Below are 27702 nucleotides of genomic sequence, written 5' to 3'. Positions count from 1 at the left end.
TGCAACAAGATATGCCCTTCCAGGGCCCCATTTATTAAGTGAATACAAAAATAAGATCATTTCAGTGCAGAGGCACAGTAATCCGCTCCATGGTGAAAAGATATCTTGGGTTAGCAGTAAACAGAGTTTACAATGCCTTGTAAACAGACCTCTTTACAAGCAAGAAGCATACTGAAACATGACACATGTTGGATTAAAAGTTCCCCGTTGCACCACTACTCCACACTTCTCATCTGGTGATTTCAGAGCACTTCGCAAAAGGTAAGAGCATCCTTCATTCTGTTTTCAGAGGAGCACACGTGAAACGAATGAGACACGTGGAATTTGCACTGTAAACTGTTGAAAGCGCCACAGCATTTTCTGAGGATGATGGCTTACCCCTTGTTAGGTTTGTTTTGCAATGAAAAATAATGGCCAAAGCTATAGTGCATTATGGAAGTTTTTAAAAATGACTTTTTTTTTTTACAGCAACCTGTTGTATGGTTGAATAAAAATTACTCTTTTTTGTTTCTTAATACAGTACATGGCATTTCTCCTCAATTGCACTAGAAGCTAATTTGGAAGCACTTTCAATTTGTGTTATAGGCAAACAGGAAAGAAAAACAAGTCAGGCAGGCTTTCCATCTCCTTTCCATCTCTCTGCCCACTGTTTCATCCCCACCCTTTCACATCTCCGAGTCCACATACATTCCATTGATCAGGTAATCCACTTGTGTGTAATCCTTCTTCTTGTAGCTCTCATAGGCCTGCATAAGGAAAAGAACTATAACAGTTATGAAAAAACACGTACCAACTAAAAGCACTGCAAGAAGCGAACTTTTATCCACTAAGTACTGAGTCAGTGGCTCAGCAGCAATGAGAAGATACTCATTGTCTGTGTCCTGAGTTTCCACAAGGCTCGAAGCTGTTGTTTTGGGTGTATGTGCTGGAGCTATGGTTGTTGAAAAAACGTGAGATGCTGTCTTTATCTCATGTCCAGTCGTAGTTCCTGCTGTAGTGGCAGTAGTTATAACTGTGGTACCTCCTGTAGAGCCCAGAAGAGAAGTTGGTTTACTTAAGGATGTACTTGCTTCTGGCTCTGGATGGGGCAACGTAACGGCTGGCAGTGAATTCACAGAGTGAGAACTCTCTGAGGGGGTGAGTGTCGTGGCACGTGTGGAAGCAGTGGCACGTGTGGAAGCAGTGGCACGTGTGGAAGCAGTGGCACGTGTGGAAGCAGTGGCACGTGTGGAAGCAGTGGAAGACGTTCCTGCATCCTGCAGGATGAGGGTGGTCAGTGTGCTTGGTGTCTTCAGGCCAGCTCCAGCAGTGGTGGGGCTACTAGAGCGGAGAGTGCTGGTGGTGGCTGGGTTAACCTGCGTGCTTTGGGGTGTCTGAGTACCTGCTTCAGGAATGGCACCGAGGGGAGCAGAAGAAGTGGGGGACAATACTGAGACAGAGTTACTATTTCCTGATTTTTCAGTGGTGGTCATAAGCTTGGTGACAGGGCTGGAAGTGGAAGCAGGGATGTTACCAGATGTGGGAGAAGAGGCAGTAGATGACACAGCTTCAGCAAGGAGACCAGAACCTCCAGGGCCATCGGGGGCTTTGGCAGTTGTTTCATAAGCTGTAGTGAGGACAGATGCATTTGTAACGTTTGTTGTTACAGCTGTGGTGGTGGTGGAGGTCACTGTGGTGGTGACAGCGTTGCTTGTTGTTGGTTTTCTTGTATTCGTTCCTGCAGCTTCACCCTCGATCCCAAGCAAATGCCTCAAGTGAACCTTGGGAGTCCAAGCAGTTGAGGAAAACGCATTTTCCACGTTGTGTTGGTCAACTCGTGCATTCACCGTCCTCTCCTTTTCCAGTGGAGAGTTTTGGTGGTGGTACAGGACTGTTTCCCTTTTCCCATCAACCATTTCTTCAAAAAGACAAAACCAATGAGTTTCATAGGAATAAAACTCTCAAGCTCAAATCTGACCTTATACCCCCAACAAGCAAACCAGAACATGTATTCTGCAGTATGTGCAGAACAACTGGAATAAATCAGTCCTGAAATCAGCAAGAACATGAAAACTCAGGCCTCTGCTTTTATTACACATAATCCTTCTAGGGTTTTTTTGTGTGAGTTTTTGGGGGGGTTGTGGGGGTTTTTTGGTAGGTTTGGGGTTTTTTTGTTTGGGTTTTTTTTGGGTTTTTTTGCTACAGACCTCTGGCATTTGCCCAACCAGGGAATTAATTCCAGAAAGTGGGGGTGGGGGTGGACAATGAAGTATAGATCTACAACCCAGAAGCACATCATCAACAGAAACAGCGTTATGAATGCCAGCTCCTGAGAAGGCTCATGCTTTCAAAGTCACATAGCATTGACAAAGCCCTTGTGCTCACATTCAATATTTTCACTTCTCAAAACTGAGTGGATATTTCCACTTACACCTTCATACTTTGGGAGACTCTCCTTCACCACTAGTGATCTACATTTATAGTGATATAAATCCCACCTGCTTGTCAAAGGCCTGGTTGCTACGTTGCAGAGAAACCTGATTTCTTGTGCCCCCCAGCCAAACCAAAAGAACCATGAACAAACTTTTTTTTTTTAACTTGGGTACAACAAACTCTTGAAACATGCTTTAGAAGATTGATTCCCAAATTACTAGCAAGCTCTGTTTTGTTATCGTGTCACTTAATTAAGATTGAAGACCCTGGCACTAGAAAGTCACCATGAGCAATTGCTGCTATGGCTGCTCGGATTATAGAAGCAGCCGGCTGCCTCTGGCACAAAATCCTGGCAATCTCAAAAAAAAACCAATGCCAAGACATTTTCCTTTCTCTTAAAAAACATAAATACATCTGTTACGCCTTTATTTTCCAAAGGACAGCGTGTGGAGTGAAAATGGCTTGAATGAATGATGTCTCCAGCATGGAGACAAACCGTTAGTAAAAGCTGGAGAAGTTACTCAAAGACAAATCACGCACATGTAAGTGCCAGAGCCCTTAGGAGGCTAGGGAAAGAGTATTTTCCAGTGAACTGACTTCACCTACAGAACCATCCTGCAGGCATTTCACAAGCCATCTCCCTCAGCTGAAAGCCAGTCAAGGTCTAAGGGTAGGCATTTAAAGCAAAGGGACCAGGATCCTGGATTTAACAGGAGCCCGAAGCACAGCATTACCTCCAAGCAGATCTTTGATGCCTTGTTCTCCAGCATCCTGGCACACGCTCAGCTGGTGACACTGCAGGAGGATGCAGTGATTCTGGTAGAGCACAGACCAGTTACACTGGTGGTCACCTGAAAACAGCAGAAAAAACAGGTTGTTGCACACAGGATACCAAACACTGCTTCACGGCTGCAATTAAAGAATTTTTTGAAAAAGCGACAGCTGGAAGGTCTAGCCTTAACAGATCCTGACTCAGCCTTAGTGAAAATAACTGGGAAGCCACTGAAATCAAATGTGGCAGCTGCAGCCCACCTACCTGCTTGTCTTCCAGTACCAACATCTAACAACAGGAATTCACTCACCCAGACAGGGACAAAGAGAGCATACTACAGTTTGGACCCATCAAAATGCTAGCATTTGTCTAGATGTCTTAACGAGGGGGGAAAAAACCCAAACAGGTGAGCTGAAACTGAGAAGACACCCATCTCATCCCCGACGGGAGACAGCTCTCACCTCAGTGCTTGGAGTTACATAGAAATTTATTCATTTGCTGAACAACGACACCATTAGCCACAGGAGCCATCACAGAAACTGTCTTTTAGTAAGTCAAATCCCAATGTAAGTAAATGAATTCATCACAGCAGGGAACTCTCTCTCCCGGCAGCCCTTCAAGCTCACTAACTTTTTTTCTGGGCATGCTACAGACACAAAGCCAAGCTCTGAGGGAAGGAATGAACCTCCTCTAACCAGTTCTGAGGAGACACCTCAATCACTGCGTCCAGTTTTGGGCTCCCCAGCACACAAGGGCAGTACTGACACACTGGAGCACATTTCAAGATGCTACTAGAATTCTGAGGGGCTGAAACACATGATTTACAGTAAAGCCCAACTCAACAACAAGGGGAAAAAAAATAGTTCCCACCACAAGGGCACTCAGACACTGGGCTGGGGACCACAGAGGTGGTACAATCTCCATCAGATCTTGAACAGCCAAGATCTAAGTCAGGTTTGGGGCAGAGATCCTGCCCAAATTATGCTATGATTTTATGTCATATCACAGTAGCACGCAATTGATTTCTGGGGCACGTGCTGTTGACAAAAAACACAGATGATAACACAGTGCTCAGCCTGGGGTGAAGCAGATATGTGCCCAACTGACCACCTATCAGTGGATTAAAGGGAACTCAAGTGTATGGTAGGAGAAATTAATTTCTGTGTTTCGTCAGAAGTGTGAGAAAGGGCAAAGAACATGCCAATGTGGTACATATGGGTATATTTAAAGCTCTTAACTACAAAGAGAGTTACCCTGACTGAGGATTAAGGCTATGGGAAGCTTGAACTTTTCATTAAAAAAACATTTGCATTACCAGAGTTATTAAAAGGGCTTGTGGAAAATTTAAGAACTTGGAGAAATCGCTGTACCAACAACTGCAGTCTGCTTTGACAGCCCTAAGGAAACTAGCAAAGGTGGACTTTTTCTGACTTTGATAAAATGTTAGGAAAGCGACTGAAACCATTCAAAGACTTTAAAAAAAAAAAAAGGTCATTAAAAAGCAATAAAATTAAAAGCTTCAGCTCTCACAGAGCGCTGGAATTACAGCAGCAGCCCTTCAAGAAATTAAAATCCACTCCTCAGAAATGAAAACGTGTTTGGATGTGTCCCAATTCCCAACCTCACCCCGCATCCCTCACTGGGTAAGCCACGCTATTAGAAAAACACAGACCATCTACTACTGTAAGTTGTGCTATTTATCACTTCTTGAGAAGGGGAAAACAAAAAACCAGCCGCATCTCTTGCACTGGCTACATGCCTAAGTTAGCCAGTTCAGAAAGGTCAAGAGACTAAAAAACTGGGGTCAGCATGGGTAAAGCACCCTGGTTTCTGCTGCCATCAGGATGGCATCCAGCTGCTCATGACTTCCCTGTTGCTCCCCAGGACAACCAGATAACCTCTGTTGAGCTGAGCTGGTGAGGATGCCCCTTGATGCAACTCCAGATTAAGGCTCCAGCTGATGCGTCCAATGCAAGATTCATGCAACCAGCGGTCCCTTTGTGCTCACTTCCAATTAGGAGACAGAAAAAAAAAAAAAAGAAAAGAAAAAAGGACAAAAAAATAGAAAGCAGGAGGACAACAAAAGCTCTTCAGAGGCATTTTGAAAGGAAACCTCTGGAAGTGACAGCTGACAGCACCTTTTCTACCCTAACAAGATACCAGGAGGTTAAGATGACGTGCACAGTGCTTAGAGATTTTCAGGTGGAATAAACACGCAACGCTACAGACCCTTAGCGTCAGCGTAGTCAGTGTGAATGTGCCATCTCTTTAGGATTTGCCACCTTAAAAAGCAGAAGCTGAAGTTTTCACAGCTCTGGTGCCTGGGAAACAAACCCACTCATATTTTACCTCCTAAATAAAATGCTGAGTTTAGAAAGGTGCTTTTTTTCCCCCCACTATGAAGGGATGTCTCATGTTTAAAATAAAAGGTTTGAAATGACTGGGCATTAAAAAAAAGGCATCTTTATGATGTTCCTATCAATCTGACTGTCAGACATTCATCCACCTGAGCCAAGGTCTCATCACCACCACGGCATCACCAGTTGTTTGTAGGTGCTACAAGCTTTCACATGTGGCTAGATAAGATAGGCTCTTTCATAAGGACAACTGTGAAAGACTCATTTAGAAGTTTAATGGTTTTTAAAGACATCTCAGGGGTAGACAGCAAAAGCCTTCCATCTCCCCAGACTTGTTAAACCCTGTGCTTATTTGTAGGACACAACTGGTTTCTTCTAAGGCAGAAAAAACCTACACAAATACCAGTGAGCAAAGACTACTCATTCCAGTACAGCTGTCTACAACAGCACTATTCACTTGCAAACATCTGGCAGCATGGAATAATCATTCTTCAAGTCAAGGGACCTAACACCGGTTGCACACTACCAGTGCACACCAAGCGCACAGGCACGCTGTTCCTTACAGAAGCTAGAAGGCCCCTGGGAAACAGTGATTCTGGATTCAATTTAACCAATAAAAGCTGCCAGAAGTTATTTAGCACCACAGGACTGCAGAGAAGCCATAACTGTAATTGTCTGTAAAGAATTGGAGTTAAGAAAGATAGTTGTCAGGGGAGCAGAGGAGACCTTTAAGGAACAGAAAATCCAGCTGTAATTCCAGCCAAGGGACAAGAATCTCACCTGAAGCACCTGGGCTTTGACAAGCCTGCCTGCACTGCTTCTCCGTTGTAAGCCTGCTTATTTGCACTACGTGGACTTTTCTCCCTTTCAGGACAGAAAGCCTCTGTTCACATATACAGAAGGAAATCAACAGGAAGAATACAAGAGCAGTCCACATCTTCAGGGTTGGTCTTGCAGGGAGGCTTCTCTTCCCAGGAGCAATTCTTTCTTATATCACTTCCAGATCCACTGCAATATACCTATTAAAAAAAATCAATTTATATCTAGAGAATGTTCTACTAAACACACTCCCATCAGCAGAAATAAAAAAAAAAAGTACAAAAGGCAGGCCAGTATCACTACACACATCATACAGGCAATGACGTAAAGGCAGGAAGAGAGAAGACCATTCCCAAATTCATGGAGAGGCTCTTTCCTTGGAAAGCGTACTTTGCTCTTCTTCCCTTAGGTCCCAGTGGAGAACAGCTCAAGTCAAAAGCACCATGTACAACGCCAGACTCAAAGCCCACAGGTGTACGGCACCACAGAGGCAACTTCATTTTAGTTTACTTATTTTAAAGCCCTGATTGCCCCCCACAAAACAATAAACAGGCAATGTCTTTCTTCATTACCAATGCACACTAACACTGTCCCAGTGGATGGCCTCTCATGCTTTAAGTCACTGGAGCAGCTTCTATTGACTTCAGAGCAGGTCACCAGCTCTGGTGATCTGGATTTACCCTCGTTTCCAAGACTTTCTAAAGCTTTGTATCAGCTTCCAAACAGCTCAGCCCAGACCAGACCAATTTTAAGTCTTCCCTAAGTAGTTTTCAAGGGCAACCCTCTTCCTCACCACCGAAGCAAGCTTTAGTCCTCAACCTGCAGTTACGAACAGAAATGTCATGGCCTTCAAAGAGCGTTGAGATTCAGCTTCACATGATCTCTCGGAGGTGTACACGATGACTGCAGTTGAAGATGCAAAGGAGTTCACAACACAGCATGAGCAGCATGTGTAAGTGGTATAAATAGCATAGTGAAAAACATCCACAGCCATCAGTGACACACTTAAGACTGCAATTTAGCCACCCACGCAAGAAGTTTTGCCCTGGGCTCTCAACTCCAGCCCCAATCATGCTTGTGAATTTAAGAATCTAAGAAAAAGCCTTTCCCTCCACCTCCAGGAAAGCCCAAGATAATGTTTATTAGTTTTGACTCCCAGACTGCAACATTTTGATGCTTCATACTTTGTTTCCAACTTTTTCTTCTTGTTCTATGTCCTAAAGCCCCAAACTATGTAATAGATTTTTAGCCTCAAAACCACCCTACCTGGAAAAGGGTGAAATATAAACAGCTACCCAAAGCTTTGGAGAGGGCACACAACACACAGGTCCACATCGGAATACCGAAGAGTCAAAGATGGGGACAAAGCCTGATACTAAAAGGCAGTGCCCCAAATTCAGCATCCCTTGTCACCCTGCAAGTTGCCTAAGGAACTCAAAGCCTCCTTCCTGCTCTTTTATTTATTCTAGTAAAAAGAGTTGGTTTGCCTGTTGAAAACAGATGGAGCATTTATACATCATCTGCTTTCCCAGAGAGCCGGGGAGCCCAAAAGGACCAGACCGTACCTTCCCCACTAACCTTAGCTCATGCATCCCTCTGCAGCCTTCTCCCTGGAGTAAGCGTGCACGGCATCACACTAATTCTGTGCAAGTAGGTTTCTCACTGCAGCCAAAACTTCATGCCTGGCTCATCCCACCTGGCAGCTGGATATATTTCTACATCTGACCTGACAGCAGAAGTCTTGGTGGGGAAAGGCAGCTCACCAGCCCCATCTAGTCCTGTGTACCGGAGACTGCGCCAGCGTCCTGGGGTCTCTCTCTCATTTCGGGGTCTCTCTCCCATTTCTCAGGGCACAGGCACAGCGCAGACCGACTTTGCTGGTTCTTTCCCACCACCTGCCCTCCCCAGCCCACCTCAGAGCGAGCTGAAAGAGCCAGTGCAGGAGAGGAGGGCGATGCACAACCACAGCCCCCGCCATGCGGTACACAAGCATTAGATGCTTAGGAAAGCAGCCCCATGTTTTCGGCAGGGATTTGTGTTATTCAGCCCAGAACTTCAACACTTTTCCCTCTGTTCTGAATTGCAAGGCGCTTCCACAAGTGTGCCTCAGCCTTTAGCATGCTTCTACTGTCACTCTTCGCATATGTTGTAATCTAATTATTGAAAACTCCAGTTGACAAGACGGCAAGCAAGGGGGAAAGCAAGTGAAGATGTGAAATACTCTGTCCACACTAGATTTTCCTAGAGCGGACAGATCACCTTTGCTCACAGACAGCAAGAGTTTGCTTTAAACTCCAAACCTTCAACTTCAAGCAAGTGATTTGTGTTCCCTCGCAGACACTACAGGTACCTCACCAAGACACTCAGAACACCCTTTGTCAAACTGCATTCCCACCACGATATGCAGAAATAAGGGCACTTTTGTAAAATTCACAGGCAGAGATTCAGTAAGTGGTATCTAACCCACAGAAAAGAAAAAAAAAACCCCATCATGAAGGGTAGATTTTCTATTTTAAAGAGAGTCTGGCTGCTTATGTTTGCTGTCCCTTTTCAAGGTAAAAGGCTTACAAGAAGCGATATTTTATAGCTCAAGAAGCGACCCTGAGAATAAATTGGCTGTGCAATAATGTATGCATTTACTGTTTTAAAGGAAATGGTGAAAAATAACAGCAACAAGTACAAATGCAGAGCACACTTATTATAGGGGTGGGGTCTTCCTACCTTTACACACAGGTAAAGGTACACATCCTACCTTCCTAGTTATACTAACCAACCCTCAAAGAATAAACACCTTCCACCGCATTTTGGAAATGCAGATATAGCAGCGTTATATCTGTGAATAAATACCATTATTATAGTTAAAATCTCAGTCTTTTAGGACAAACAAAATAATCTTAATTAATCTCAGCTGACCCAAGAACTGCATACACTTGTCAGGTCAGGTGTTGATCACGCTCTGTGCCTAGAAGGTGCTGCACTAGCATAGCCATCTGTCCCCTATGCATTTGTATCCCCAGCCACATTAACCCACCAGAAGTCCTTCCCATCACAGCTGAATTTGGTCCTACTTGACTGCCACAGAGGAAAATAAAAGCCCAGTAAATGTCCCTCACCTCTTCCAAAGCACTGAGCAGCCTTTCTGGATCAGGCCAGCACCGGTTAAGGTGGACATGCCGAGCTCAGACGCGAGAGGTCTGTCTCCTTTCCCTCTCACTAAACACGGTCTCCTCAGGGGCCAACCGATAATCCTTCCCCCAAGGCGCTCAATACAAACTTACAAGGTTAAAATACATTTAAGTGTTCTTTAGCCAATTATAAAAATCCTTTTACAAATTGCAGAGCGAGACCACGAAGCAGACAGATGCGATACACAGGCTGTCAGTGCAGCAGACAAGCAAACAGCTCATTTCCACGTCCAGTGAGGTGATAACCAGATGCAGTTGTGCCTTAATGCAGTCCAGATGATGCCCGAGATGATGTATTAAATATTAGAAGCTCCAGCCAAGTGGTTGGGGGTGTTCTGCCTCTTCCACCTTAGCACTATTCCATACATCCAGAACAAGAGTTGCAATTACTTGCGGGTCACTTTTCCCTACTTAACAACTGCCTTCCATAATTACAAGCTATAAGCTTTATTTCTGCCTTCCTATCACACTTCCAGCCAGTCCCATACGGCTCCATTTGTACTCAGAGACCCCACTGAGCCCCCACCCCACACGCCTACATCCCAGAAAAGCACCAGCTAAAGCTGCTTCTCCAGATCGCGTTGCTCCCCAGAAGGAACCATCCTCTGGCTGTTGGAGACAACACAAAGGAAGAGATGAACACTACTGTTCCCATCAGAATTAATTTTGAGAAATCAGGGCAAAATTCACTCTTTGAGCACTACCTTCTCCATCTGTAGATATCCCCAAAGAAATTAAAAGTCCAACCAAACCACAAAAGATAGCAACAAATAAAATCTGAGAAAGGATTACACTCTGAAAAGTGCAAGGTTTACTTTACCATCTGTGGCTATAACTCAGCAGGGAACAAGCACGCTGGAAAACCAGAGTAACTTTGAGTCAACAACTGAATGAGTGATGACTTTGCAATGTACACACACATCCAGAGGGCATTGCCTGCTGGGTTTCAGAAGCCTCCCTCCCTTCTTGCTGATCTCCCTGTGCTCGAGCCAAGAAATTTGTGAGGACAAAAAAAATCCAAAGCATTATTTCAAACAATATCGATTGGGGTGATGTGGCAAGTGAAGCCTTTGGAATATAAACCGCTTGCTTCCATGCTCTCCCAGGCAGCCTGAGCTGCTCCTGGTTAAGCAGCTGCAAAGTGCATGCAGTGATTGCACCAGGGCAAAAGGACAGACAAAAAAAAACCCACCAAAAAACCATGAAAGAGGGAGTGTGTGTGTTAGACATCACACGTACAAAGTGAGCAAAGCAAATCATATAGGGCAACACATGCTCCTTTGAGCTGTCAAAGAACCAGCATGCACTGCCCCAAAATTCATACTTACAAGCATGTGTAGAATAGGTCGAAGAGCTACAAAGAAATATTCTATCCTCAGTGTAACAACAAAGCAGGAAAAACAAGGGTGGGATACCTTTCGCAGACAACGATGCTTCTCTCCCATCAAAATGAGAAGGCATAAGGCCTGTTTTCAACTTGCAGTTGCTGCTAAACACTTCATTTGTTGTCAGCTCTCAAAACAAGCGCTATATTTCACTCTAGAAAAATAGAATTAAACCAGATTTTGCTAAGGGAAGACAAGTACATCTCATTTTGCGAATCGAGGCTCGAATGCAGGAGGCAGGGAATCTGTGCTGCAGTCTTGAGAAGTGTTTGGCTTCGCAGACTTATCTCCAAGGCTGAAGCTGCACATGTGGATAGGTCTGGAGATGGAAGGGGCAGCACCAAGGCACCTGAGGCTGACACACTGTCAGCTGAGCACAACCAAGTGAAGTTGTATTATTCTCCAAACAGCAGCTTCACAGCCATTAAAGTTCCTTTGGCTCCCAAGGAAAATTAATGACAAGTTACAAAGCTGTTTCCACAAATTGTCACGTGCTATCAACAATGAAGGATGAACTGAACAGAGACTGTGAAGCAGGGACATGTTAGATATGACAGGGGAGGAAACGTGTTACTAGGTCCTTGGTCTGGACAAGTTCCTTTGACTTCAGCACACAAACATAGCATGAAGTGTTCCCACTTCCTTAGAAAACCCAGAATACAACGGTCAAAGGTCCATTTGCTGCCCCAATACAGGCTCTCCATGTCCCCACCATCTCCGGTATTAACAAAATGTTCCTCTGGGAGGACGACCGAGATGGGACATGCACAGTTCTGTACTTTCAGAGGGAGTTTTGAAAGAAAGTTACCTCACAGACATCAGCCAGGCTAAGATGGTGACCAGCAAGCTGGATCTGATAAACACCTGGGGCTGACATGAGTCCAGCAGAGCATTCCAGGTTGCTCAGCTCCAGTGACAGGATGTTCTGAACATGTTCTGAAACACCATTTGGAGAAGAAACATTCTTCTGGACCTGAGCTGGCAATATCACCTACATTCCTTCTCCTACCACACAACTTCTGCAGTTGGCCACTTGAAGAAGAGTTGTCACATCCCTCCACGTTCGCAGGCACACTGCTTGCTGCAGCAAGCACAACAGGGGTATTGGATGGGCAGCGGTTTGGTCTGTTGCTGCCTTTTCTGACATTTCTCCTGATACACGTCCACACACACACACAAAAAATATTTGATAAAATACTACAAAGCCAAAAAGTCCACTCAGACTGCAGCACGTTGGACTCTCTTAAGAGCAGCAGCCCAATAAGCAAAAGCATTTTAATCAGGCAGCCATAAAGTTATACATCTTCTCCTCCCCTAAATATGAACCACCTTCTTCAGTTTGTAGCGTAGTCCCCATGTATGACTGAGTCTTCCACCAACCTGCACGACACACACGCCACAGAGGAGTGACTGCAATGCCTACAGCAATACCTACAGGCTTCAGGGAATGAGCCAAAAGATGCCAACAGCTGCAAATGATGAAATCAAGAGAACAGAGACAGCATCCTTGCTCAGCGCACCCAACACACCCTCTAGATTCACATCTGACTAACTTAGATGGGAGTTATTAAACCAGAGAGCAAGGAATAATCCAGTGTCACTGAGCAGACAGCCTCTGAGAAGGCTGCTGCATCCTCGGGAAGATTTGGTGTGGAAATGGTGCTTTTTAAAAGAAGTTTGTAGCTGCTAAAGTATTTCTCCAGCTGCCACATATTAACCTCTGCAAGAAAATAGATTCTTCTGTTCGTAAGCAGCCAAACATAATAGATCAGGACCTTTAAGATGTTCTGCGTGAATAGAACAAACACCTTAAAGTCTCTTTCAAAGAGGCAGAATCCCAAGTTTTGCTGAGAAACTGCAATCACACCTTGACGACACATGAAACTTTCTTAAGTATAGAGCACTTGAAGCTCCGTGCTGACCAAGGCACATTACGCTCTGCAGGGCCAACGCTGAGCAAGGCTCACAAGGAGCAGCCACCACACTCCCACAAATGGAACGGAAAGCCATTCCACGCAAGACGTGGATTAATTGCAGGCTCCAAACAGCAGACCTCATTAGTGCAGATACTCAAGTGCAATATCCTTCAGGTTCAAGATTTTCAGCAGCTTGCTCAATCTTCCTTTCCCTATGGGGAACCCAGGGAGGATGGAGGTTTTGGTGGTGAGAACCCATGCCTGACAGTGACACAACTCAAGCTCAGGCTCCTTCCCCACTTCCATCTTCCCGTGGAAGTGATGCAGGGTTACAGATTCAAAATCTGGGGCACATTGATAGCTGCACTGGTTTTTGTGGGTTTGGTTTTTTGGGTTGTTTTTTTTTATTTTATTTTATTTTACCAGCTTTACCCATCTCCATCTTTCTGTGCCTTGGTCCCCCCCACCCTATTCCTGTCTCAGGACACAAGGTACAGCTTATGCATTTGTTATCCCACTAACGAGGACAGCCCACGCTGGCACCATTGAAGCTTCACTGCCATCACACTTCGCCTGAGCAAACAAATGTTCAAGCCTAAAACCCCAAAACCAGCATCACCCATCCATCATCCTTTCTCACCCTTATTAGCGCCGCGTTCTGCAGTTCAGATGGTGAGAAGAGCTCCTCAGCAGGAGGCTTTTCCTGGGAAAAATGACCCAGCAGCCATTTCACTTATGAAAATGTGGCTTGTTTCGGAATATCTGAAACAATCCAGTTTTAATATAAAGAAAAATGAACTGCCAAAGGCTAACTGCATAAAGATGTGACTGGACAATAAATCTGTCGACAAAAATACCTCCAAGCTATAAAAATGTGTGCTATGGCTCAACCTTCCCTGGTCTGGTCCACACCCAAAGCGGCTAGCAAATTTTCAGACATGCTGCTGTCTCATGGAAATGGGACATCACATGCAGGGCATTTCACACCACGTGCTTCAAATTAAACAGCTTTCAACAAGGCTCTCAAAGGAACCATCCCAGTGGGCTCCCACATGAACTCTGCAGCCATTGAGCTAATATAGAGCAAAGGAAATCAAGAAGGGTAAAAGGCAAGGTCAGGATTGTGGTTTCTCTAAGTGCCTGCAGAAGCGTGGGTGCTTCATGCTTGCTCAGAGATGGCATTAGAAGCTGGAACCAGCACAGTGTACGTGCACAGGAATAAACCATGTCCCAGGTGCTATTCAATACAAAACTGCCACGTTCAGAGCTAACAGAGACTTAAAAAAACCCAGCGACTTCAGCATGAAGGTACAATTAACCAAGTGTTACTTTTGGAGCAAATAGAACTGCCGTTGCGTTAAAGTCTGGTCACCCACCCACCACCTGCCCTGCAGAATTTTACCCCAGTCAGCAATTTCTTGGAAATACAGGTCAAGTTAAATTTCACTGAAGTTGTTAGTTCCAACACTATTTTTCACTCCAGATATTTTTTAATAAAACATTATGCCCCTCTATAGGTTCATGTAGCCATAATGCTAATTTTAGGTGTGTCAAAAGAGAGGACATTTCTCCATGTAAAACACAAGGTTGCGCAAGTTTGCTCAGGAATTGAAGCCTGTGCATGGTTTTCAGTAGGCTTACACAGAGCAGTGATGAGACCCTATGTCACAAAAGCATCGGGCAATACTGTGAAGAGCTCAGAAATGGAGAAGAAAGTTCAGACAGCCTGGACACAGCCAAAACATGGTGCCAGTGCAATGGCTGAAGGGGAACTTCTGCTCAGCACTAAAAGAACTGCAAGAAAGGAAAGCATTTTGGCTCCAGGATCTTTGTGCATATCCTGAAATATGAAGATTTTTTAAAAAATTGTATATATTTAAAAAGATACATGCCTCCACCTCTGGTTAGCCTTACGAGCAAAACAACTTGAAGGCTCCCACATTATAGGAGGTTTCTTCTTTCTAAGCTAAGAACTCCCGTTAAAGAGCAAAGGTAGCTTTATGGAAAGTCTGCCAGGTGAGATGCAGCAAAAAGACATTCCAGCTTATCACAATGCTGTATGATACCAAGGAGCTTTTCCCCATATATACGTTAGCACAAAGCAAAAGATTCTTCCCAAACTCTCCAAGCCAGGAAGCCATTTATAGCAGTATCGAATGAAGGTTGCTGGCACATGCCTCCCCGCTTTGTGATTTTGACAGCTTGAGAGATGTGGAAATCACAGGGCAGGGTGGGTGGGGAAGCTTAGCCAAGTCTATTTTTTTCCAAACAAAGAGATAATCAAACACAGTAGCAGCTCTCCTCTAGGTTCCTCATAACCAGTAGGTCTCCAAGTCATGCGCCATCCTGAATTTAAAATTATGGGTCATCAGAACCTAGAGGGAAAACTCCCTTCCCTCTCCTTGCTCTCAGGGGTGTCTGTGGCTGCCAAGGCAGCATCTGTAGAAGTGCTTCAGCCCAGCTCTTGGGTCTCATCTCCCACGCAGCAACAGGGCAGCAGCCGTGCTTTCCTGCCTCGTTCTAGGTTTCCTCTTTCCAGTTTCAGAGGAACTTACTTGAGCCCTGATGCTGATTAATAAGTCAAAGTAAAACAAGCTTGGTTTGAGCTCCAAGCTCTTCCAGTCCAAAAAGCCCCTTATTCACGGAAGAGAGACTGCACAAGCAGTAGCAGGTTCTTCTGAACTTTTCTGAGCTCAGTACGGAAGGTGTATCTGTCTATCCATCTGCCTCTGATGCTGCTAATGAGGACTCCAAAACCATTCCACAGGGTTACCTGAATACCATGGGCATCTACAGCCAGTCAGCAGCACAGCTCACCAAGACAGATTACCACAAACATCAGTTTAATTTATACCAAAGCCATGGAAGTGAAAAACTGCATGTTTTCCCATAATGTCCCTTGTGTTCTATATTTCAGTGGCTAGATGGGGTCCAAATACAGATATTTTCCGAAGCATTCTTGGATGCCTCAGTGCTTATCTCAATTTTTGCTCAGCAGTACAGCAACATAATATGGGAAAAACAAAGTTGAAGCCTCTCTCTCAACTCCTAACACCTGAACTTGAAACAAAAGCAAAGAGGTTATTCTTGCTCTTCTAGACGTTGTGACCTAAAAGCAGCAGCACAGCCTGAACCCATTAGAAAGTTCTAGCTACTGACTTTATGCCAAATATGCTCTGATCCTGTAATGAGGGGGAACAGTTAACTAGGAAAGCCAAAATACCAACAAGATCAGCCCATTCTGGTCCAAAGATGAGCTCAGCATACACAACACACTCAAAAGATAGCTGTAGAATTCTCTGAGTGACTGCATGGGTCAGAGGAGCAGCAGTCGCCTCTCCTCCTCAGGTTCCCTCTCTATTTTGAAGTTTAGTGGAGAACCGGTGTCTTCTAAGGACTTGGTGAAGGGTTCTTTGTGGAAGGCTGTGGTCATCTCAGTAAGAAGCTGGAAAGCAGCTTCCCAAGCTGTTTCTGGTCAATCTAATGCCAATGCTCCCTTCCAAAAGGCCAAAAATTAAAGAAGCAGAGAAAGTTAGCTCCCCTAGCCTTAAAGCACGGTTGGGCACAAGGTGACCTGGGAAAGGAATATGAAGGAAGACTGCGACTAATGCCAGGTTTTCACTTTCTTCATTAACAACTGGTGGGCATCAGGCTCCCGCAGTATGAAGCTGCTGACTTTCAAAGACAAGAGAAAGAAAGAACATTTCCACTGAAAGTTGGGCGACAACCCTCAGCTCTCCTCTGCGATTCCAAAGTTTACTTCTGCAGACCCCGAAGCACCTCCTTAAAGGGGGTACCATGGCCTTTCACACAGAAATCAGTCTTTAGGCTTATAAAGCAAGAGGCAACAGGGCAACTCTCAATCTAGCAAGGATTAAGTCCTAGAAAACCCGTCACAGTGCTAAAAAAAAAAAGTGTGTTTGCTTTTAATGGAGAAAAGCCTTAGCATGCTCCACTTCAGGAAGAATCAGCTCCAAGTGGGACCCTGTGACAGTACCTCTCCAAGGCCAGAAGCTGTGACTGAGTTGCGTGTCCGTTAGCTAGCATGGTTAGCCTGCACCTAAAGCCAGCAACAGGCTCTAGCCACCATCAATGAAACATTTGCACCACCTCTTCTTGCCTATAGAACGTTTATGTATTTAGTGAAAGCATGACATCGGCCTAGAGCTGTGTTTTCAAGTTGACATTGTATCAGAGACCTTTCCGTCAGCAAATTATTACCCTAACGTCAGTAACCCTGAGGACTTCAGAAGGCAGAGTGGAGATCATATTCAAGTGAACCACCATGAAACAGAAGGGTTCTCCGTCAGAAGATGCTCTGCTGCTGGTCCATGGTCCCAGTTCAGAGCGATGATACCAGAGGCACACAGGGAGCATGAGAGCAAGGCACAGAGACACCATCTCCCCTACCAGCTGCATCTCAAGCAATGCAAGCACCCACAGCAGGTTCTAACAAAGCTATAATAACAACTCGCACTTCAAACTCACTCATTTTCCAGACAGCCTAGCTGTAACTGAACAGTCAAGTACTTTTCGCATTCGGTGGAAGAACATTCACGAGTTTCATTTTGAAGTGTGAAGAAATCACAGGCTTCCTCTGCCCTAGAAAAATAGCACTTCTGCCTCTACCATCTTCCCAATAAAATCCAGCTCCTGTCTCAGCCTCTTGGGCATCTGAGCCACTTTACAGGAGGACACTTCCATTTCAATTGCCTGAAACAGTATCATGAGAAAATGTGCCCAAGCAGATAACAGAGCAGGAGAAGCACCCTGCAGTGAAGATTAGATGATGTTCACAGCATGGACTGGGGTTTTGTGGGGTTGGGTTTTTTTGGGGTTTTGTTTTGTTTTATGGCAGGCATCTGAAGAGGAATTACACGTCAAATCTTGCTTACCACTGATAGGCCAAGATGGAAAATTTTCTCTTCCCACATGCCAACATCTACAACATCAATCTCTAACCACTCAAACTGCAAGCCCAGCATTTCAGTCTTTGCTTTTTAAAGGTGCTGCACATTTCCTTTACTTCCCTCCAGCAATAACTTTCCTGGAGACAAGAGAAAAATACTGAAATAAATTTGCACACGTATTTTATTTACAAATTCTCCCCTTCATCCAGACATCCTTTATGCAGATGAATCGCCATACAAAATCCAGCGTGATAGCTGTATGTTTGTTGGATGCCATCCACTCTATCTTGCTCAGAAACAACTGTAAATGTGAACGCTTGAGCATGCTGTGGGGTATACCTAATGAATCACAATTTTGGAGTGTGTATTTTAACTCCAGAAGAAACCTCTGCAGGTGTAATCTTACTGATTTCAATATGGTTCAGCAAACAAATCTGTCCCAAGGCACGCAATAACCTAAGAGCTCACTCATTCAGCGGAAGGGTTTGCAGTTTTCGGTCTGCCCCCAGGGGACAGCTTGCCCACTCCACAGTTCGCGTTACATCTGGCTTCACTTTCAGAGGGGTCAAAGACCAAGTGGAGAACATACCACCCAGAAAGAACTGCTCGCTAATATTGACAAAACCTGCAGGGGGGAAAAAAGCACAACCAAAACCCACAAAAAACCACATCTCACCAGCATTTTCTGTTTATATATTAATATATATCATTCAGATATTCCTTACAGGGATGGATCACCAGCACCAGAAATCCATTTCTGTTACAGCTGTTTATTTGCTGAATGTATTTCATTGCATCAACACATATCCAGCCTCCAGACATTACCAGCTTTTTCAGAGCCTAGAAATCCTTGCTCCCTTTGCAACAGACTGAAAAGCAACAAACAGGAATCTATGAATACACATATCCAGTCAAAAGCTGTTTGCCACATAGAAAATGAAACAAACTTTCATGCCTTTGCTTTTCAAGTCAGCTGGTACCAAAAGCCATCTGCATTACAGCTCCATCCAGGCCACTTGCTTCTCAAGCCCAAGCAACAAGTGTCCCTGAAGAACGTTATCAGTGTCCCTGCCTCAGGCAGCAATTCTTCACACACACAAAGCATGTGTTCAACTTTATATGCGCGAGTAAGTCTAGCAGAACTAGCAGAACCTGTGACCCACATAAAATTAAGTCAGGGAACCATTGGCAGGCTCATGACATTGTATTCCCTGCTGGCTTCACTGCCCAAAACGTGCCCGCTAGCCAGGCATACCTCAGACATAGCAATGCACTGCAGCCACAGCACATACCTACTGCTGCCACCTCAGAGATGGTCACTGTAGCCAGAACACGCGGATCCTGCCTTGTCTACACAGCAAATACAAGCTGTTGGCCATCTATCAAAAATCATCATCATAGATGAAGATGTAATTGTTCTTGGGTCAGTTATCACCCTGCTTCATGGAAGAGTCAATGTAGCTTCTGTAGAAGGAAATTATCCTTCATATCTAAAATCTTCGAGGCTACTCATTACATGTGGATTTGTATAAATGTTTTTGGTGAGGGACCATTTCAAAGTTCTAATGCAAACTAAGATGCTGTTGGCTATAAAGAAAAGCTTTAGCGTGGACTGCTAACTGATTAGAATAGAAAACAAAGAGCAGAAAGAAGCCATAGGTTTTCACGAGGACAAGCAGCCACCAGTGAAGTTCCAGTTACCTGTGCTGGGGCCTCTGCTATTCAATGCACACAAAAGATTTGAAGGGAAAGAGGACAGTGGGAAGATACTGGCTTTTAACTGAACTGCCAGAGGGTCTCACGATACCAAGTGCTGGGGAACAATGTCTCTACCCAGCACTCCTTATCACTGTCAAAGACAATACTGTACTAGACAGACCTCTGCTTCTCCCTCACAGTCCACTAACCTGGCGCAGTAAGCTGACTGATGAACCAGCCCTGCAGCTCTTATGACCAAATGTCCACTGCACCACTCTCAATAAAGGCCCAGAAGCAGCTTTGTCCAGCAGAACTGGACATACAGTTCAGATGACAAAAGCCAGAAGAAATTCCAGAGACATGTGAACCTGCAGACCACGCAAACCAAGTTTATTTTGTACCAGGTAGCTTGGACAGTTATGACTTCCAGTTAGACATCAAAGAAGCTCTCTGCACATTTTTTATAGAGTCACAGGCCGGTTGAGGTTGGAAGGAACCTCTGAGATCATCTGGTCAAACTCCCCTGTTCAAGCAGGGCTGCCTATGGCCAGTTGCCCAGGTCCACGTTCAGATGGCTTTTGAGTATCCCCAAGGATGGAGACTCCACAGCCTCCCTGGGCAGCCAGTGCTAGGGCTCAGTCACCTACACTGTGAGAAAGTATTTCCTGATGTGCAGAGGGAAAACCCTGTGTTTCAGTTTGTGCCCATCGCCACGGTTGAAAGAACACCCTCCCTTCAGGCATTTATATACCTTGGTAAGATCCCCCAGAGGGATCTCTTCTCCAGGCTGAGCAGCCCCAGCTCTCCCAGCCCATCCTCACAAGAGAGCTCCCCAGAACAGGAGTCACAACACCAATTCAAGAACAGAAGCCTCTACGAATGCAGAAGCGAAGGGCAGTTCGTACGGACAGTTCATACGTGAGATGGCTTAACTCACTGCCAGGAAGAACAGTCACGTTCAAGGGCATGTGCTCCACCTTACTGTTGGGGGTGAGGTGGTCTTCACCCACAGCACTTACACTTCCCATTCCTGAAGCAGCTCTGCACAGCGGTACCACCTTCAGACAACGCAGGAGATGCTGCTCTTGTAAACAAGGCCATTTCCAGGCATGGAAAGCATCTGAAATACATTGGGCTTGGCAGTTCTACATCAGCCCAAGCAAATAGTGAAAGACACCGTATCATCTGTATCGCAGACCAGGGAAGATACCACGACTAACCCACAAAAACCTCACTATAAAAAGAAACTGGAAAGATTAAATAGGTTTTGTGTATTTTGTAAAGCTTTACACAATCAGGATTCATTACCAAAAAGGACTAACAACAAACAAAATGTTTGAGGAGGGAGCATGCTTGCTCTTTTCAAAGCTGGTCTCACGTTTTCACGCTCAGTCTCAGCACTTTCCATCACGTGCATGAGATATTTTCCAAACAATCCTTTTTTTTAAAATGAAAACGGGGTATATACTAGTTTCTTTAAAGGAGGGAAGCACATTGCTTTTTCTTTAAGCCTCATCAGGTCAAAGGGTGTCAGAAACCCACATGAAGATTCACAGAAGTTGCTATGAAATCCTAGTGACAACATCATCTTTGCAGATCAGCCAGGATACAAAGGGCTTTAGAGACAGTAAGAATTTATAACTTGAAAGAAAACTGGTCTCATCAGGAAAAAAAAATCCTTGATCAGCTCAGCTAAGAAAGGCAGAAGAAGTGCTTATAGCAATACCTTTTGTTTATTAATGTAATAATTAGATTAGCACCCATTTACTGCGGGTAGAGATCTAGGAGTAAATGCTCTTTGCTTGGACATGGAGAATTTCAGATTACCACTGGGAACTTCTCACCCATCAGAAACTCCCATCCTTAACCCCCTTAATAAGCCAGTCTCCTGTTCATCTTATGGCAAAAAAAATTCTAAAAAAATAGAAAGCTGCTTTTCCACCATGCTCTCCTTTTTTAATTAGATATGGGAACTGAAGTCCAGGTGCTACTGTCAGCAAAAAGACACACTGATGACACACAGTTTCATCAAAAAGATGATGATGTAAAGGAGCTTTGCTGACACAAATATACCAGCACAATCTTTGTGACACGGGTCAGCCCATAGCACAACAGGTCCCCAGTTCAAAAGAGCAGAATGTAGATGAGACAGACCAACCCTCCCTTATCTCAGAAGGTGGAAAGAGAGGCACGAGAAGCCCGAGTCATTTGTGTACAGCTGTAGGAGGAACTGGTGAAAACTGAGTCTCTTGAAATCCAGCTTAGTGCATGAGCTACAAGACAGTCTACTTTCCCTACGAAAGCATATATTTAGTAAGAGTGTCATTAAAAGCATCTCAAGAACATTCAGAAATACCTGCTGTGGAGTTTGTCTTTTCTGGAGGAAGGGGGGAAGAGGAGCATTCCCATAACACAAATCACATACAAATCAAAAATGATTAATCAATAGTAAGATTCAGGGGATGATATACATTGAGAAATGAGGAAGTGACCAGGCAGCATAAACGCATTAAGTAGTCTTCTCTCCAGTTAATGGCTTGCTTGATCTTAAATGGATCCCCAATATTTCCCTTTGACCAGTCTGCATTCACAACACTTCTATCTTCATTCCCTGTTCTTCAATTTATTCATTAATAGGAATGAATTTTGCCTTCAGTGATCTGCACATGCTCAGTTCCCGCTGACTTCTACAAAATCTCCCCCTACTAGTGGACTTGTTCCACAACAGTTTCAAATTTGTCCAGAGGGAGCAAAAGGAAAAAAAAAAATGGAGTGTAGAAACTTGCTAGGCAAACACTTGTAACTGTTTTCTTGCTGTCAGGAATTATTGCACCTTTAGGGGAAACCAAAAGCCAATAAAAGCCTGGATACAGTAGGACTACAGCTGAAAGCATAGGAGGAAAAAAATAAATGTGTAAAGTATTATTGTATGCAACCAAAGAGCCACTTCTCCAAGACTGTCAAAGCATTTTCACAAAGACATGGCAGAGTGGAAAGGTTTATCCTGCTTTTTGATACAGAGAAGCCAAAGAAAGAAAGATAGAGAAGACGACTCAGCAAAAGAACATGCTTAATCCTATTAAAATTAATGAGATTTCATCCTGGCCTCCACACATAAGTTGTATTGGGAGTTTAACTTAAGTGGATTTAAACCCAGATTCAGTTAAAGTGCTGCAAAGTCTCCCCAAGCCAAACAAGTATAAATCCAACACAAATATACATACAAAATTCAATTTAAATTTCATCAAGTCACTTTTTTCTTGCCCCCCACCCCGCCTTTTTTTTAATTTAAAAAAAAAAAAAATTCTAACCCCAGTGCACCTTCTCTATCTGAAGTATGTGCTCCAGCATTTTGCTGAACTATTGCATAAGCAGTTCTCCAGGCCTGGCACGGGGTCAGCTGGAGCTCCGGGAAGGCAATCCCAACGCCCTGCTGGACAGTCAGAGACAAGAGGGTCATCATTAGCAGAAGCAGTGATGGAGAGGCAAGAGGGTCATCATTAGCAGAAGCAGTGATGGAGAGGCAAGAGGGTCATCATTAGCAGAAGCAGTGATGGTCATGAAAAAGACTTGCTGAATGTCTCAATAAATAAAACCAGAATGGCCCTTGTACACAGATAACCTCCCCTTCCCTCTCTGTGTATTTAGGGAATAACAGAGGTAGCTACGGGGGCTTGGACATGCCCCAGCCATGTCTGCAGAGCACAGTTTAGTTGTCCTTTGGGGGACACAGCTCAACTGGGGCTCCCCAGGCAAAAGTGACAGGAGCTGTGGCAATGGGGACAATCCAGGCACGCAACTGCAGCCTGCCCCGACGGCGCAGACCTAACGTCCTGCTCAACCGGAGAACCCGGCTGGCTCCTCACGCCAGGGCAAGATGCACAGCTGGGCTGGGGGCCCCGCCGCATGCACGGCCGGGCAGTCAGTCCAGCTGGCTGCAAGTAAACAAGTACCCATATCCCTGGCGCTCTGCCCTCCATTCCTGTCTTCATACCACATTGTCCGACAAGAAAAACAAACAAGCAAGCACCCCAAGTGCTTTCCAAATGGTTAACACATTATCACGTGAACTGGGAGGAAAGGCTGCGACAGAAAACCCAGGCTCACGCTCATTCCAGAGATCTCGCGTTCTGCAAAGTGCATTTGAAAACTAGCTCTGCCACCACAGCGATGCAGCCATCAGGGAGCACGCTGCAGGCGCATCCTGCCCAATGACACTGCACAGCGTCAACTACTCTGTGTCAGGGCAGTGGCACTGCCACCTCTCAGCACTGAAAACCAAGATCTGATCCTTGAGGCCAAGCCCACAATGGCCAAGAAAAACAAAGCCAGCAAAGGCAATGGAAGACCACCATAAGTTTTGGCACCCACACTGATCAATACTCAAAATTGCCCAGAGGAGACCTCATTTCAGTGATAATCATAATAACGGCACAGCAGAGCCATCAGCTAAATGCAAAGTAACCATGTATACATCTGAAGAACCAAAGCAACGAGGAAGCCAGACAGCACAATAGCAAGCAGCCAAGTGGTGCTCTACACACCAGCAAGGGAAGCGTGTGGTTCCACCGAGTATTAAAACCCACTTCTGCAGTCCTTGCCGCTTGCTTTTGTTGCATAAGTTGTTCACAGGAACACGCAGTAATGTCCATGCAGACATTCCTCCAAGAAGGGTGTTCCCATAGCATACCAGAGATAAACTGTCCTCTACTGGATTAACTGCTGCGCCACAGGCACCCTGGACACCCTACCTGCACGGTGATCTCCTTGGATTGTCAGAAGCTGGAGGAATGCGAACATTTCCAAAGTGCACAACTGGGTCCTGCCTGCACTCATCTTCAACATCACTACGGCCCCTGCAGCGCCAGCAGCATCCTTACACCCCAGCCACCAACCCACGAGCCCTGCATGTCAAAATTGTGCAAAGGGAACCACAACTTCAGTCCAAAGGAGCAGAACTGACAGGAAGAACAAATAGGTTAAGCGCTTGCTACCATCCAGAGAGAAAGGGTTCAATCACAGTTTACTTCACAGGACGACTTGGCTTCCCAGTCAAAGTCAACAGCCCTCTGGGAGTTGTTCCCAGACCCAAACAGGCCAGGAATCATTGACAGTGGGGTCTGACGAAGGGTTACACCTGCAGGACAGGCTGCAAGCTGGGAAGGGAAGCAACCTTGCTGATCCAGAGTGCACAGTGTCAGATGGCATCCAGCCACACACAGGAGGGATATTGCCCTCCCAGTCCTTTTACAGGTAGGAGGGAAAAAAGCCACAAAGATCACCTAGTCTGGCTCCTGGTGCAGCAAAAGCCATGGGAGTTTCATCCAGCAATTACTGTGGGCAGGGGGGAGGTGGGATGGGTATCTCACCTACCACACAGATGAACTTTGTACCAGCTCTGTGTTCATAGGGATGAACACCCCCTTCAGAGAGGCATCTGAACCCAGTTTAACCCCTTCAAAGGGCAAACGGCCAGCTGGTGTGGATTGCCATTGCTCTGCAAGGGGGCCAAAGCAATGCACAGCAGCTGAGGATCTACACGCAAGTGCCAGTGAATTGACTGCTTTTTCCTCTGACTTCCCCAGTGCGTAATTGCCCTTGCTATTAGAAGTTTGTATCAAACACAAAGCAACAATTAAAGGGCAACAATAAATCTGAACCAGACATTAGCAGCGCTTGAACACACATATATGTGGGGCCCAGCAAAGAGCGCAGACAGGTCAGAGCAGAGGGGTCTGAGCATGGCTGTTGAGCACGCGCATGCAGGCAATGTAGAAGGCAACCATATGGAGATGAGGGCTGCGAGGAAATGCATATGCATGACACCCAACCATCCGCAGGACTGCTCCGAGTCATAAGCCCAGCATCACTCAGGACACACGTCAGCCAGGATGAAGCAGGTGCTGTGATATGTACCTGGCTCGTGGGTACACAGAGGAGCAACAAGTTCATTTCTCCTACATCCAAGTCCCCTGTAATTTTTCACTGCAAATACAGTGGCACAGACTCCTGCTGGACCTGCTTTATGGTTCTTTCAGTTGATAAAACTACGTTCAAGTGTGGATGACAACACACAGAACACATGCTGTGTTAACACTATGTGCCGGAGCATGAGAAGACACCAGCAGAACTGTATATTAAAACTTTTTTCCATGAAGCTTTTATGTATGCCTTTTTGAAAAAGGAAAAAAAAAAAAAGAGGGGGGCAAGAAACTCTACCCAAACAAATCAGTTCTTCATGATTTCTTCAAGCAAAGTTTTGGACATTTTCAGCACGCGCTGTTTTAAACAAACACCTTCATTCCTTAATGCCCCTGTGACATTTTCCCTTGAAAATTTACTCAGTCAAGTACGACTGAGAGTCAGCTACTACATTTAAAAGTAGCTACATTACCTAACCTTGTAATCCAGGGTATGCAGCCAGACATTTCAAATACATTATCAGGCCTTCAGTATGGATGCTTTCCACCACTGAAACTTGAAATTTCACTTGCAAATTACTCCCATCACCTTTGAAAACTCTGTGCCGGGAGACTTCCTTTAGAAGGCAGAGGCTGCAGGTTGCATGGATGTGCCAATTAGAATTTCAATAGCAGATAACCAGATGCAAAGTCTGTTTTCTGGCAGATGGGTTTATAAATCCGGCAGGGAATTTGCAATAAAAACAAAAAATAAAGATGTTTGCACCAACGTGTTAAGAGGTACATAGCCTGGAATTTCCCCCAGAAAAGTACAACAGTATGTGTGTGTATACATATAGATTATATATATATAAACTAGAACCAAGCAGCAAACATGCACAGCAAGTGCATTAGTCTCCTACAGACATGAAAGCTAATAAACATGGATAGATTCCCTCTAAAGTATCCACTACCATGTAATGGGCTGCATTAACATACACAGTAGAAGATTATTATGGTAGGTAATTAAGATTAATACAGTAATACATGCACTTTTGAGAAAGAGACACCACATCAGCATGCACCTTGTAACCGAGTTTTCAAATCTACTGATCAGCCATGCACTCTGAGGTCTAAAGGGCACCAAGTGCTCGCTATCAGATAGCACCTTTACCTCACCCAGCAAGGCTACAACTTAGCTCAGGGCAGGGAGGATTAGTGTCTCTACGGGTTTGCTCCTCCAGTAAGCAGTCAGTTAACTCACTTTATCAGGAAACAGGAGCGCCGTTGCGTGACCAAGCCTGGCAGGGATTCAGGCAGCCAGTTGTAGGACATGCAGGCACCTTACTTGACAGGATTTTGAGACAGGATTTCTCTTTGCTAATCCTAGAAGTCAAAGTTTGGGAGACTGCAGAGGAGAAAGTTCAGGGATTCACAGAATCCACCAGAACAAGATCCGCTGTGACAGGATCCCCCCACAGGGTGCTGTACGCAAGGGCTGGGTGGAGGAACACTATTTATTCTGCCCACCATGTACTGGATCCCAGCTAGCACCTTGTTAACATGGCCCAGGGAATGATGAAACCTACCGAACCCGACGAAAGAGACTTGGGTACCATACCGCATGCAGCAGGGCCCCGCTTCCAAAGGCGACCTCAGCTGTACACACTCGACGTTATTTACTCAGACACGATATATTTTGACGTATCCGTGATGCCATGCATAAGGGCGACCTGCCACGGACACCCCATTTTTTGGGGTGGTCCAGAGGGCCTAAACCCGCCACGTTTCAGACGGTGACCGACTTGCTGAGTCAATCAGCTCTCCTCCCCGCAACGAGACGAGCTCCCTGCGCCCCCACCTCCCCAGGAACAGACCCTCCGCCGACCACACACGCATTGCACTGCAGGGAGCGCAGACCCATCGCTCCCACCATTGCTGGGGGCGGGGGGATACAATTTATTCGCAAATTTACATGCAACTTCCCGCGACGAATGTATTTGCAACTTATGTGGCAGTTTACGGGAAGGGCTGCGGAGCTTCTGCTCCCCACCCAGGCCGCGGCCCCCGTCCCGCCCGCGGTCCGCAGCTGTGCAAATGGACACCCACCCCACGGCAGCCCCCCACCACGGAGACATCCCACCCATCCCCGTTGCCGACTGGCACGGCGCACCCCCCGCTCCCCCAGGCCGAGGGCGAGCCGGCCGTACTCACGCCGTGGCGGAGGGCAGGGCCGCTGTGCAGAAGAGGCGCTCACCCCGGCGGAGGCGGCCAAGCCGCCCGCCCCGCTGGCGCGGCCCCCCCGGGGAACCAGGCAGCCCCGCCGCCCGCTCCGCGCCACATGCCAC

At 45.6% G+C, this 27702-nt stretch overlaps 1 protein-coding gene across 4 annotated transcripts; it reads right to left on the bottom strand.

Moving 5' to 3' along the window:
- Positions 1 to 27702, bottom strand: C9H11orf24 (chromosome 9 C11orf24 homolog). 4 transcript variants are annotated; one of them, XM_055813532.1, is made up of 5 exons: positions 27569 to 27702; positions 22766 to 22887; positions 6322 to 6560; positions 3147 to 3263; positions 1 to 1897 (listed from the first exon to the last, which is right to left on the bottom strand). In XM_055813532.1, exons 3-5 carry the CDS (start codon positions 6476 to 6478, stop codon positions 666 to 668), a joined length of 1506 nt encoding a protein of 501 aa, XP_055669507.1. In that variant the 5' UTR covers positions 6479 to 6560; positions 22766 to 22887; positions 27569 to 27702; the 3' UTR covers positions 1 to 665. The 4 variants fall into 4 exon arrangements, with proteins under 4 accessions (XP_055669507.1, XP_055669506.1, XP_055669505.1 ...); XM_055813531.1 differs by having other exon boundaries at positions 22776 to 22887; XM_055813530.1 differs by lacking the exon at positions 22766 to 22887.

Source organism: Falco peregrinus, chromosome 9 (genome assembly GCF_023634155.1).
Source record: "Falco peregrinus isolate bFalPer1 chromosome 9, bFalPer1.pri, whole genome shotgun sequence".
NCBI lineage: Eukaryota > Metazoa > Chordata > Aves > Falconiformes > Falconidae > Falco > Falco peregrinus.
The sequence above is the reverse complement of the archived record's forward strand: the minus strand, read 5'-3'. Positions and strand labels throughout refer to the sequence as shown.